Source organism: Amia ocellicauda, chromosome 12, assembly GCF_036373705.1.
Source record: "Amia ocellicauda isolate fAmiCal2 chromosome 12, fAmiCal2.hap1, whole genome shotgun sequence".
Taxonomy (NCBI): Eukaryota; Metazoa; Chordata; class Actinopteri; order Amiiformes; family Amiidae; genus Amia; species Amia ocellicauda.
This window is the reverse complement of record NC_089861.1, coordinates 35,384,225-35,397,431: the sequence shown is the minus strand read 5'-3', so window position 1 is coordinate 35,397,431 and position 13,207 is coordinate 35,384,225. Positions and strand designations below refer to the sequence as shown.

Here is a 13,207-nt window from a genome sequence, read left to right as displayed (position 1 = left end):
TTTCCTCCTGGATGCACTCACACCATCTCAAGCTCAAATTTGATCTATTCTTTCTCTCCTCCTCACCTTCTACTGATCTTTCCATCTCAATTCCCTTGGAATCTACCACACTCTCCCCCTCTTCTTCTACTAAGAATCTAGGAGTCACTCTTGATCCTACTTTCAGCACATCACCATGCTGACACACATCTGCCGGTTCTTACTGAGCAACATAAGCAGAATCTGACCCTTCCTACTTCCTATTCTTACTACTCGACTCAGCTGCTCGTCCAGTCACTGGTCCTCTCCCGCCTGGACTACTGCAACTCCCTCCTGGCTGGCCTGCCTGCATCTGCTCCCTGCCCGCTCCAGCTCAGTCAGAACTCTGCGGCTCGTCTGGTATTCTCTCTGCCCGATTCGCACACGCTACTCCACTACTGCACTCCCTTCACTGGCTCTTGATCTCAGTTTGCATTCAGTTCAAGACTTTGACTCTTACCTACAGTAGTCTCGAACAGACCAAGTTTCCTTCAGACCCTGACCTCTTCATTCATCCCCTCCAGAGCTCCCTGGTCCTTCTGCGCCAGAAGACTAACTTTGCCCCCTCTCCCCTCCCCTTGCTTCACTAATCTTGTATCCTTTGTATTTTATATTAACTGTATTTCTGCACTTTCGTCATTTTTAAACTGTACTTTGTATTTATGCTTAATTTGAATTTTGTATTCAATTATTTTGCTGCACTTGTGTAACCTGTATTTCCCCTGGATAAGGGTGGCAGCCAATAATAAATAAATAAACAAACAAATAAACAAACACATGAATAAATAAATAAATATAATAAACCACATTGCGGCACTGCTGCTGAGCAACGCATTGCCCCATTGCATTGCATCGCATTGCACACTGCCTGACAAACAAACAAAAACACACACACACTGCCTGACAAACACACACACACACACACACACACACACACACAGATCAGTGGTGCAGTGTTAACATAATAAGAGGGTATACTACATGGGATGAGGCTGAACTTTTGTCCGACACGCCCCTATCCCCTACAACACAGCTGTATAAATGGGTAATTGTATGTATTAACAGCACAAATTGTAAGTCATCCTGGATAAGGGCATCTGCTAAGAAATGTAACAATAATATTGTCCACTACGACATGCTCATGTCCCATACAACACCCTACTGTCCTCTATGACATACCATGCCATTGTACTCTACGACACACCATTGTCCCCTACGACATGCCATTGCCTCCTATGACATGCCCCTGTCCCCTACAACATGCTACTGACCCCTATGACACGCCATTGTCCCCTACGACATACCATTGTCCCCTATGACATGCCATTGCCTCCTATGACATGCCCCTGTCCCCTGCAACATACAAATAACTTGCAGGTCCAAAACTTGCATGTCAATGTGTAGGGGGAAACGAAGGTCACCAGGAATGTCTGCTGCAATATTTTGGAAACGACATTAACAAAACAAATAAAATGGCAGTAACATAAAAATAAAAACTAAAAAGACAACAACGCTGCAGCTGGAGTCAGAGAGTCCGTGGCCAAACATCTGGAGTTCAGAGGTAGGGGAAGAATCGAAAAAAAAAAACTACACTTTCCTTGATTATGCAGGTGGTAATCTGGGGGTGTTTGTTGATGTGGTTCTACTTTGTTCGTTTTTAAAATTCGGCAACTAAAAAGGTTTGTTAAATTAAATCATTTTGATAACAAAATCGCTATATAATATATGTATTTTTTAAATAGCTGATACAATTGTGTGAAATGGAAAGAGGGTGCACTGTATCTTCTTTACGTCGATTGATTGTTATTGTGGTCACTCCGGTAGCTTTATTTCTACCACTACAACTCTGGTCTTAAGCATAAAGCCCAGAATATAAGTGCTTTGTTCCCAACATCAGGCTCATTCTCTCTTATGCATAGAGAGATTCTGGTATTACCAATGTAAATTGCCAAATACAAGTTTATAAAGTGAAATACAAAAATATAAAGGGGGTGGGGGGTAGGAGCTGTGACCCAAATGTATAGGGGTGCACGAGACAAAAAGATTGGGAACCTCTGCCCTATGCCATGCCCCTGTCCCAAACAACACGCTTTTAATAAACAGCATTTAACCTGAGCTGTTTAGTACCAGTCACTGTTACACGTGCAGATCTTACATAGCTAAGAGTCATTGTGTGCATTACGGTGCTTTGCTGATGGAGTGGGATGGCTGTCAGGAATTACATGACAATGAGTCTGTGTGCCTGTCCCTATTTTATCACAACAAGTGTGTGTGTGTGTGTGAGTACAAAACATTGTAGTATCACTGCATCTGAAGTATATATGAGTCATTCTCCCAAAACACATACCACTGAGGGATCACCAGCTTGGCAATAGTTCCAAAAAACAAAACATTAATATACAGACGTGCTCAAATTAGTTGGTACCCCTCCCCAAAAAACGAAGAATGCACAATTTCCTCTGAAATAAATTTTGATTATGTTTTTCAACATAATATTGAAAATAATAAAACAAATGAAAGTGGCATGGACAAAACTGATGGGACCCTCAACCTAATATTTTGTTGCACAACATTTAGAGGCAATCACTGCAAGACATTTCTGTAGCTCTTAATGAGACTTCTGCACCTATTAACAGGCAGTTTGGCCCACTCGTCCTGAGCAAACTGCTCCAGCTGTCTCAGGTTTGATGGGTGCCTTCTCCAGACTGCAAATTTCAGCTCTTTCCATAGATGTTCGATAGGATTTAGATCAGGACTCATAGAAGGCCACTTCAGAACAGTCCAATGTTTTGTTCTTATCCATTCTTGGGTGCTTTTAGCTGTGTGTTTTGGGTCATTAACCTGTTGGAAGACCCATGACCTGCGACTGAGACTGAGAGCTTTCTGACACTGGGCAGTACATTTCGCTCCAGAATGCCTTGATAGTCTTGAGATATCATTTTGCCCCACACAGATTCAAGATACCCTGTGCCAGGCACAGCCTCCTCCATGTTTCTCTGTAGGTATGGTGTTCTTTTCTTTGAAAGTTCATAAAATGGCTCAGAATTATTGTCTGCCTTACTTATTCATGATACACATAATTTAGGCTGATATTATAAAATATTAATTGATAACGAAATTAAACGTTTAGAAAGTTATTTACATTTTCTTCCTAAGTAGCGTTTGAAACACTCAGTGTTTTTAAAGCACACAACTGTGTTGCCCATCATAGTATTGAATTGAAGCTACAGTGTCATAATATATTATCTGATGCATATAACATCACAAATATAGGGTCGGTTCCTACAAATGTGGATGAAAATATGTGCAGTGTTATGCAATAATTCAAAATAACTTGTTTCTGCGAGCGTGGTGTCCGGAAATTATGTTTGATCGGTACCTAAAAGGGACATATTTTCTTGCACTCAGCATCCAATAAGAGCATGTATTCTGCATTTATAAATGACCTACTGTTGGCTGAAAAATTACAGTTGCTAAATTTAGAAAGGTTACTATCTGTCAGGAGAGGAATGAGATATTTTGTTCAAGGTATCTCATTTTTGATTTGGGTTACGACAGAGACTTCAGCCAGCAGAAAAGACTGATTTAATTACAATAATTTATGGTGGTTTTCAGTGGCCATGAGTCTTCTCATGTTGAATAAAATCTAATTCAAAATTAAAAGGTTTTTGTTTGTGTGATTATTTTATGTTTGTTGCATAAACAGTTACAATAGAGGTTACATTCTTGTACACGAACGTGACCAGAGATCTCACGCTAACAACTACTACTACTTAGTTAACAAATTCACTGTTTCACTGTGACACCTTTTTATGCAAGTCTACAGCTGCAAAGCATCAGAAATAAATTATAAATAACCCAAACAGGTAGCATAATGTTATGTTGTGTGTGCCAGAGAATGAAACACATACCCAAACATGGCCTCAGCAGGCACCTTTTAAAAAATGTGACATCCACCCATTCAGACTCTCATGAACACCCACAGGCATTGTTGATATGTTAAAATGAACATATCAGACAACAATTGTACAGCAATTCTTGTGGATCAGTTCTGTGCCTGTTTCGGGTAGGGGTGTGGGGGTTGTGGTTGTGTGTCAGCAGTTGTATAGTTGTGTATCAGGTATGTAGTTGCTTAGCTGTGGTTGTATGTCATCTGGGTAGCTGTAGTTGTCTTTCAGCAGTTGTGTAGCTGTGGTGGTCACTCACCCATTCTCAGAGAGGACAGGACGGTGGCCTGTGTGTGAGGGGGCGGGATCATGGTCAGAAATAGGAAGAGGAAGTGAATCGACAGCAGCAGCGCTGGCAGAGCCGGCATCTTCTACTGCTCCTCATGGAGAATGGTCGTCTGAGGCCCTGCTCACGCCACCTGCAAGACAGGGGGACATGTTACAGATTGCACAGCACACACAGCGCTCACTACACACACACACACACACACACACACACACTGTACTGACACACAGAATGAAGCACACATTAATTTGAGAGAATGAGAGGGCGAAAGACTGACTGGACAATGTATCACATCAGCACCAAGAAACACAGAGAGAGGGAGACCGAGCAAGAGAGAGAGACAGGCTCATAGAGAGACATTGAATTTGAATTGAGAGAAGGGGTTAGGAGAGAGGGGGCGGTTGTGACTCCAGAGGTGAAATGAGTAATAAGTTCCAGAGGCACAGTGGGTGTTGGCGTGGTAACAGTGTTCCCCTGCCTTGACCTCAGAGGTGAAAGGTCAGAGTGCAGGTCACAGGCTAACTGCACCCCCGACAATAACCTGAGTGATTCAATTAGTGAGACTCAATAGCTGCCAGACAGTCTCTATGTCTGTTTGTGTGTGTGTGTGTCTGTCTGTATCTTTGTGTGAATGTCTGTCTGTGTGTGTATGTGTCTGTCGGTTTGTGTGTGTGTGTGTCTGTCTGTCTATGTGTGTGTGTCTGTGTGTGACTGTGTCTGTCTGTTGGTGTGTGTGTGTGTGTGTGTGTGTGTGGGTCTGTCTGTCTGTCAGTCTGTGTGTCTGTATGTGTCTGTGTCTGTATCTGCGGGTATGAATGTCTGTCTATTGGTGTGTGTGTGTGTGTGTGTGTGTGTGACTCTGTGTGTGGTCGGTCTGTGTTTGTGTCTGTCTGTGTGTGTGTGTGTGTGTGTGTGTGTGTGTATGTGTGTGTGTGTGTGTGTGTGTGAATATGTTTCTGTTTGTGTCTGTATCTGGGGGTGTTAGTGTCTGTGTGTCGTCCTATGTGATTCTGTTTCTGTGTGTGTGTGTCACTCTAACTGTGTGTGTTGGCAGGGAGTGGAGTCTATACCACAGAGCACTGGCAGAACCATCATAATTATCAACACACACACACACAGAGGGGGAGGGGGGAGAGAGAGGGTGAGAGAAATATACATAGAGAGATAAAGAGAGATACACAGAGAGGGAGAGGGGGAGAGAGGGAGAGAGAGAGAGGGGGATGGAGAAAGAAAGCAGCGAAATATGTGATTTGAATTATCAACAGAGTGGAGAAAGTGAGAAACTAGATCACTTTCATAGGAAATGTAATGCTAGCACTATTATTGACACACTGATACACCAATACACTTACACATTAATACACTGATTATTATTAATATTACATTTCTTATCAGCCAGGGTGACTTTATTTTCTTTCTTTTTTTTTCAATATATTACATAATTTTCACATACAATTTCCCATTTATACAAGTTTTTTTACTGAAGCAATCTATTACCTTGCTCAATAACAGTGTCTCCCACCTGGGACTGAACCCACAACCCTCCACTCAGGAGTCCAGATCCCTAACCACAACTGTCCTGATACACAGTGACACATTGTAACACACATTGATAGAAACACTGACACACTGATACTCACACTGAGAGAAACACTGACACACTGACGCTCACACTGACACACCGATACAATCACAGACACACTGAGACACACACTGACGCACTGATACTCACACTGAGACACAGACTGATACACTGAGATACACACTGACACTCACATTGACACACTGAGACTTACTTTGATATGAGACCCTCTCTCTCTCTCTCTCTCTCTCTCTCTCTCTCTCTCTCTCTCTCTCTCTCTCTCTTCCTCCTATGTACCACCCCCCCCCTCTCTTTTGCTGCCGTGGCAACAAGACCAAGAGAGAGACAGAAAGAGAGGGTGAGACACTGCAGGTATTTACTGAGATAATCAAATCACAGCAGGACAGCACACAGACAGACACTGAAAGACACTGAGAGACACTGAGACATGCTGAGAAACACTGAGACATGCTGGGAGATCCTGGGAGATGCTGAGAGACACTGGGAGAATCTGAGAGACACCGAGGCACTGAGAGACACTGAAAGACACTAAGACACACTGAGAAACACTGAGAGACACTAAGACATGCTGGGAGACACTGAGAGGCACTGAGGCACTAACAGGCAGTATGTATGTACATACAGTATTATGCAGTATAATATGCAGTGTTTCCCCAAGACATTTGCATAGGCAGGGTGGTCAGTTACCAAATTGTTGACGGGGGGAAGGGTTCACAAATCGGTGTTAGTGGGCCGCCCCCCCCAGTATAATGGTAGGGGAACACTGGTGTGTGTATAATATATAGTGTGTGCATGTGTACAGTATACACAGTGTGTGTATATAGTGTGTGTGAGTATACTATAGTGTGTGTAGTATATAGTGTGTGTGTACAGTATACAGTGTGTGTATATTGTGTGTGAGTGCATTTACATTATGGTATGTGTAAAGTATATAGTGTGTGTACAGTATACACAGTGTGAGTAGTGTGTGTACAGTTGAGTGTGTTTTGTATAGTGTTTGTGCAGTATACAGTGTGCATATAGTGTTAGTGTGTTTGTACAGCATTCACAGTATGTGTGTATGAAGGGTGTGTGTGTACAGTATACACAGTTTGTGTATGTAGTGTGTGTATGTGTAAAGTATATGCAGTGTGTGCATAAAGGGTGTGTGTGTGTGTACAGTATACACAGTGTATGTGTGTACAGTGTATATAGTGTGTATGTATACAGTATACACAGTGTGTGTATATAGTGTGTGTGTACAGTATACACAGTGTTTGTGTACACTACCGGTCAAAAGTTTTATAACATCCCCCATTTTTCCAGTTTTTATTGAAATGTAAGCAGTTCAAGTCCAGTGAATAACCTGAAATGGTGCAAAGGTAACAGCAAAAAGTAAAAAAAGTTTAGGTTACTAAAAACTGAATAATAATGTAGATTTCAGAGTTATATACTGTGTTACTACACCCTCTTAAGCATTATTTGGGAGTGTTATGTGCAGCTCCTGTGCATAGAAGTTACACTGCATTCCTACAATGCGCACATCGTTTGAAAGCTTATTCTCTTAGCTACAGTCTGCTCCGGAGGGCAGGTGGGTTCATTTAGACGGTCACAGATCACTCAATTTCAATCGTATGCTTGTTTTGTTCAGAACATCCTAACGATTAATCCAGTATGATGTTCTATCAAACACAGAGAAGTTCAGATCCAATTATGTAAAATCATTGTGTATTAGGACACTGTAAAGTGTCTTCCATTTTGAGATCCATTTCGACCTCTCTACAGGTGTGTGTCACTTCTACCAAAATGTGGATGTTCTTGTTTTGATCAGTAGACTGCCTGGTTCCAGAATATGACACATTTTTCACATCAGAGAATGCTTCACATCGTTAGACTGTGAAGTGTACACATGGGATTAAAGAGAAACACATGGATAGGGTACCTGAGGGGTTGTCAGCTTAAGGGGTTAAATTTTGTTAAACAAAACGATTCCATGATTTCTTATTTGTTATATGCTTTAATTTCAGAGTACACTGAGACATTAAACTGCATACATTTCAATAAAAACTGTAGAAAAATTTAGGTTTTCTAAAACTTTTGACAGGTAATGTATGTAATGTGTGTACAGTAGTCACAGTTAGTGTGTAAGAACAGCATACAATGTGCGTGTAAATAGTGTGTACAGTAGTCACAGTTTGTATGTAAATAATGTGTGATTGTACAGCATACAATACACTATGTGTATAGTGTGTTTATTTATTTGTACAGTATACATAATGTTTGTTTAATAGTATGTGTTTGTACAGTATACAAAGTGTGTGTTGGCGTGCAATTACTCACTGACCCCCCACCACCCCCCACCCAACTCTATAGTATTCCCAGGTGACCGACTGCAAGGATCCCCCCCCAATGGTCAGCCTGTCTATTAATCTGCCTGTAAGCACTGTGACACAGACTCCAGCAAAATCAATACAACACTGCCTGCATGAATATACATGAGAGAGAGGGAGAGGGAGCAAGAGAAAGGGGAGAGTATGAGAGAGGGAGAGAGAGAGAAATGGAGCAAGAAGAGAGATGGGGAGAGATAGGTAGAGAAGGAGGAAGAGAGAGAGTTAATGGGGGGAGTTAATGCATAAACATGAGACAGAGAGAAAGAGAGGGGCCAGAGGAAGCAAGAGGGGGGATAAAGGAAGTGGGAGAGGAGGACATCATGAAAAGGAAACTAAGAGAGGAGAAAGAGAGAGGGAGAGAGAAGAGGGAGGGAGAGAGGGATGGAGAGAATGATAGAGAGAAAGAGAGGCAGCAACAGTTCGAGAGGGAGTGGGAGGGAGAGAGGGAATGAGGGACAGAGCGAGAGAGGGAGTGGGAGGTGGAGAACTCTATATTTGGAGAGGCAGTGACCGCGCGTGCCCTCTCACCGCTACACGCCATTAACACCGCAAACACGCCAGCAACACACCAGCCACAGCCAAGCACAACACAGCACCGCCGCCTCCCCCTCTCGCTTCCTCTTTTCCTCTCTTCCTCTTCTCCTCTTCCTCTCCCTCTCTCACTGTTTCCCTCTCAATCTCTCTTACCGTCTCCATTTCCATATTTCTGTCTCTCTCTCCATCTTTCTATCTCTCTGTCTGCCTCCCCATTTCCGTCTCCATATCTCTCATAATTAAAAACAAACTTTATTGGCATGACAAGTTCACACAAGTTTTGTTCACAGACACAGTAAAGAAGATATAAAATACAGTAAATCTCTCTCTCTCTCTGAATGGAGGAATAAAACACATGAGGATTTTGACTGCACTGACTCATCTCCTGACAGTAAACTACATCTCTCTCTCTGTGTTTATGTCTCTCTCTTTCTAATCTTTCCTTCACAATGGCTATCTCTCTCCCTCTCCCCTAACTGACTGATATACACACTGACTGATACACTGAGTGATATACACACTGACAGATTGATATACACACTGAGTGACTGATATAATGAATGATACACACACTGACTGACATACACACTGACTGAGTGATACACTGACTGATATACACACTGACAGACTGATACAGTGACTGATATAAGCACTGACTGATTGATACACACACTGACAGACGGGTACACTGATACACTGACTGATACACTGACTGACTGACTGATACACAACTGACATCCTGAAACACTGACAGATGAATAGATTAACTATAGTCTATACTAACAGTACAGTACAGTTCACTATACTCACAGTAAAGAAGACTATACTCACATTACAGTACACTACCTTCACAGTACTCACAGCACAGTACAGTACAGTACAGAAGAGCATATAATACTCACAGTACGGTAACCTATACTTACAATACAGTACAGTATGTTATACTCACAGAACAGTACACTAAATTCACAGTACAGTACATTATGCTCACAATACAGTACAGTATAATCAGAGTGTAGTATATTATACTCACAGTACAGTAAAATAATTATAGCCACAGTACAGCACATTATTCTCACAGTACAGTACAGTAAACTATACTCACAGTACAGTACAATAATTATACCCACAGTACACTAGACTCACAGTACAGTGCAGTAAAATATACTCACAGAACAGTACAGTACACTATACTCACAGTACAGTATAGTATATTATACTTACAGTACAATACATCATACTCACAGTACAGTACAGTAAACTGTACTCACAGTACACTATACTCACAGAACAGTACAGTATATTATTCTCACAGCACACTACACTATACTCACAGTACAGTATATTATATTACACTCAAAGTACAGTAAACTATACTCACAGTACAGTGCCGTATATTATAAATACAGTACACTACACTATACTCACAGTACAACACACTATACTCACAGTACAGTATATTATACTCAGCGTACAGTTCACTTAACTATACTCACAATACAGTACAGTACAATATATTATACTGACAGTACAGTACACTATATTCACAGTAAAGTACCGTACATGGTAATACTTTACATTAAGTGTCCCTAATTACTGTGTATTTACACTGTACTTGGTAACTACCAGTGTAATTATGCATATTTACACTGTATTTACACTGTAACAAGTAATTACAGTGTAAACACACAGTAATTAGGGACACTTAATGTAAAGTGTTACCCAGTATGATATATTATATTCACAGTACAGTCCACTATACTCACAATATAGAGTACAGTACAGAATAGCACAGTGTATTATAATCACAGTACAGTATACTATACCTACAGTACAGTAGAGCACACTATACTCACAGTACAGTATATTATAGTCACAATACAATACAGTAACCTATACTTACAGTACAATACAGTACACTATACAGTACAGTAGAGATACACTATACGCATAGTACAGTAAACTATACTCACAGTACAGTACACAATACTAACAGTACAGTATAATACACTATACTCACAGTGCAGTGCACTATACACAGTATAGTATATTATACTAACAGTACAGTACACTTTACTCACAGTACAGTAAACTATATGCACAGTACAGTATAATATACTCACTGTACAGTCTACTAAACTTAAAATTACAGTACAGTAAATTTTCCTCACTGTGTAGTGCAGTGTAGTACACAGATAGTGACACACAATACAGACTGACAACAACATACCGCAAAAGGAATATCACAATACACATACTCTCACATACCCACTGACACACTCATAAACACACATTCATACTGACACACACTGAGACACACACTCTCTCACATAAACCAACACACACGATACCCACTGACAACACCGTAACGCAGAGTCAAGAGCACAATACCCACTGACAACACCACCAAACACACACATACACAACACAATACGCAGACTATAGAATACAACACAAACCCTGACATCTACACAGCACTGAACAACTGGAGACACTGACAGCACACGGACATCAAAAACACACGCACTACAACTCCACAAGATTGAGACACACACACAGGCAACACAATACACATGCATGGAGACGACACGGAATATGCATACATCAACACAATACACACACAAACACAGACAGTTGTGGCCTAGTGTAGATGTATTTGCATAGAGCAACACACACACACACACACACACACACATACATACACACAGCAACAGAGAGAGAAAGAGTTGGGTGGAATGAGAGAGAAATACAGACAGAGCCAGGGAGAGAGGGAGAAAGAGAAAGAGCGAGCGAGGCAGAGAAAGAGAGCGGAGAGAGGGAGCGAGGCAGAGATTGAGAGACAGGGAGAGAGAGGGCAGCAAGGCCGAGAGGGGGAGAGGGGGAGCAACGGAGAGAGACAAAGCGAGAGATCTGTCGCTGTACTCACAGAATGATTGCTCCAGCGCAGAGGGCCTTCCTAGGTAGAGAGAGAGCCAGCAAGAGAGCGATGGAGGGGCAGGGAGGGGGACAGGTGGCCTGGGAAAAGGGGGGGTTTGTTCTACCCAGTGCAGGCTCTGATATCTCCCCCCTCACTGTCCAGGTACAGCACACACAACACCCTGAGCTGGTGTGTGTGTGCGTGTCTGTGTGTGTGTGTGTGTGTGAGTTTGGGGATGGTGGGGGGGTGGACAGGGTGGGGGTTTGCAATCCTCCAAGGAAAAGCACTGAATCCTGGATTTGACCTCCACTCCAAATGATGCCGGAGAAACCAAGCCGTATTCCAAAAATTCCTTTAAATATTGGTGTTCTGTTCCTCAAGACAAATACACAATTCCTTGGGATGTTTTTTGGCCCCAAATCCTTGTACACCCTTTTGTCTTCTGTTTTTTTCCTTGATTTTTGTGGTCGTTTTTTGGGGGTCTTTTCAAGGAAGGAAGGAAAGGGAGAAGAGCAGAGCTGGGAGAGGGAGAAAAGAAAGGATTTGGAAGGCGGTGGTATAAAAAATCCCCTAAAAGAAGAAAGGAATTAATTCTGACGTGGAGAAAAATAAAAAATAAAATAAAATGTAACGATCAATTAATGAATTCCAAGAGGAGCCGGAAAAGGTAAATAAATAAATAAAAATTCGGTACGAATCTCACCCCCCCCTCCTTTCCTCCCCCCACCCTTCCAAGATGCAGGCACAGAACGACAAAGAGAGAGAGAGAGAGAGAGAAAGAGAGAGAGGAGGAGGAGGGTAGGAGGAGAGGGATGAGGGTCTTTCAGTCTCTGTTTCTCTGTTTCTCTCTCGCTCTGTCTCTCACTCTTTCTCTTTCCCTCAGCTCAATGCAAAAGGACAGGGAACAGGGGAGGATAGGAGGAGAGGACGGATGGAGGGAGCTGATTCAGGGTGGAGGAGAGAGACGGAGGAGAGGAAAAACACAGCCGCTGGGATCCGAAAATGTAGAAGGCCTGCCTCCCTCTCCCTCTCTCTCTCCTTCTCTCTCCCTCTCTCTGCGTGACGTGTGAACAAGGCCCCTCTCTCTCTCTCTTACTGTCTCTCCCCGGTTTCAACAAACAAGAACCGTGGCAACGATGCGTATCCTCGACGACCGGCAATAATTATTTAATTAATTAATAAATGTGAATAAATGACTTTTTTTTTATCAAACCCAAACCAACAAAACCCCCAAATAATAATACATGAAAATACTAACAAGGGATACCTTCCCCTCCCCTCCCCAATCAAGAAAATAAGGAAATAAATAAATCAAATGAAGGAGGGTGTGAAAACCCCACCCCACCCCACCTGCACACACACACACACACACACACAAAATAAAGAAAATATCAAAAGGAAAAGAAAATCATTTTTTGGGGGTTTGATTTTGATGAATGAGAGACTGGATGTGTTTTTTCTCTATTCTATTCCTCCCTTCTCTAAAAAATATACTACAGCAAGAGAATCCTGAGGACGAACAGGGGATAGAGC

At 42.0% G+C, this 13,207-nt stretch overlaps 1 protein-coding gene across 1 annotated transcript in view; it reads right to left on the bottom strand.

The window, feature by feature from the left end:
• Positions 1 to 12,975, bottom strand: part of grik5 (glutamate receptor, ionotropic, kainate 5) — a 28,721-nt gene extending 15,746 nt beyond the window's left edge. The window contains exons 1-2 of the mRNA XM_066717916.1: positions 11,684 to 12,975; positions 4,225 to 4,384 (exon numbers count right to left, since the gene is read on the bottom strand). Coding sequence (XP_066574013.1) covers positions 4,225 to 4,333 — 109 coding nt within the window. The 5' untranslated portion in view covers positions 4,334 to 4,384; positions 11,684 to 12,975. The remainder of the gene's footprint in view (positions 1 to 4,224; positions 4,385 to 11,683) is intronic.
• Positions 12,976 to 13,207: the final 232 nt, after the last annotated feature.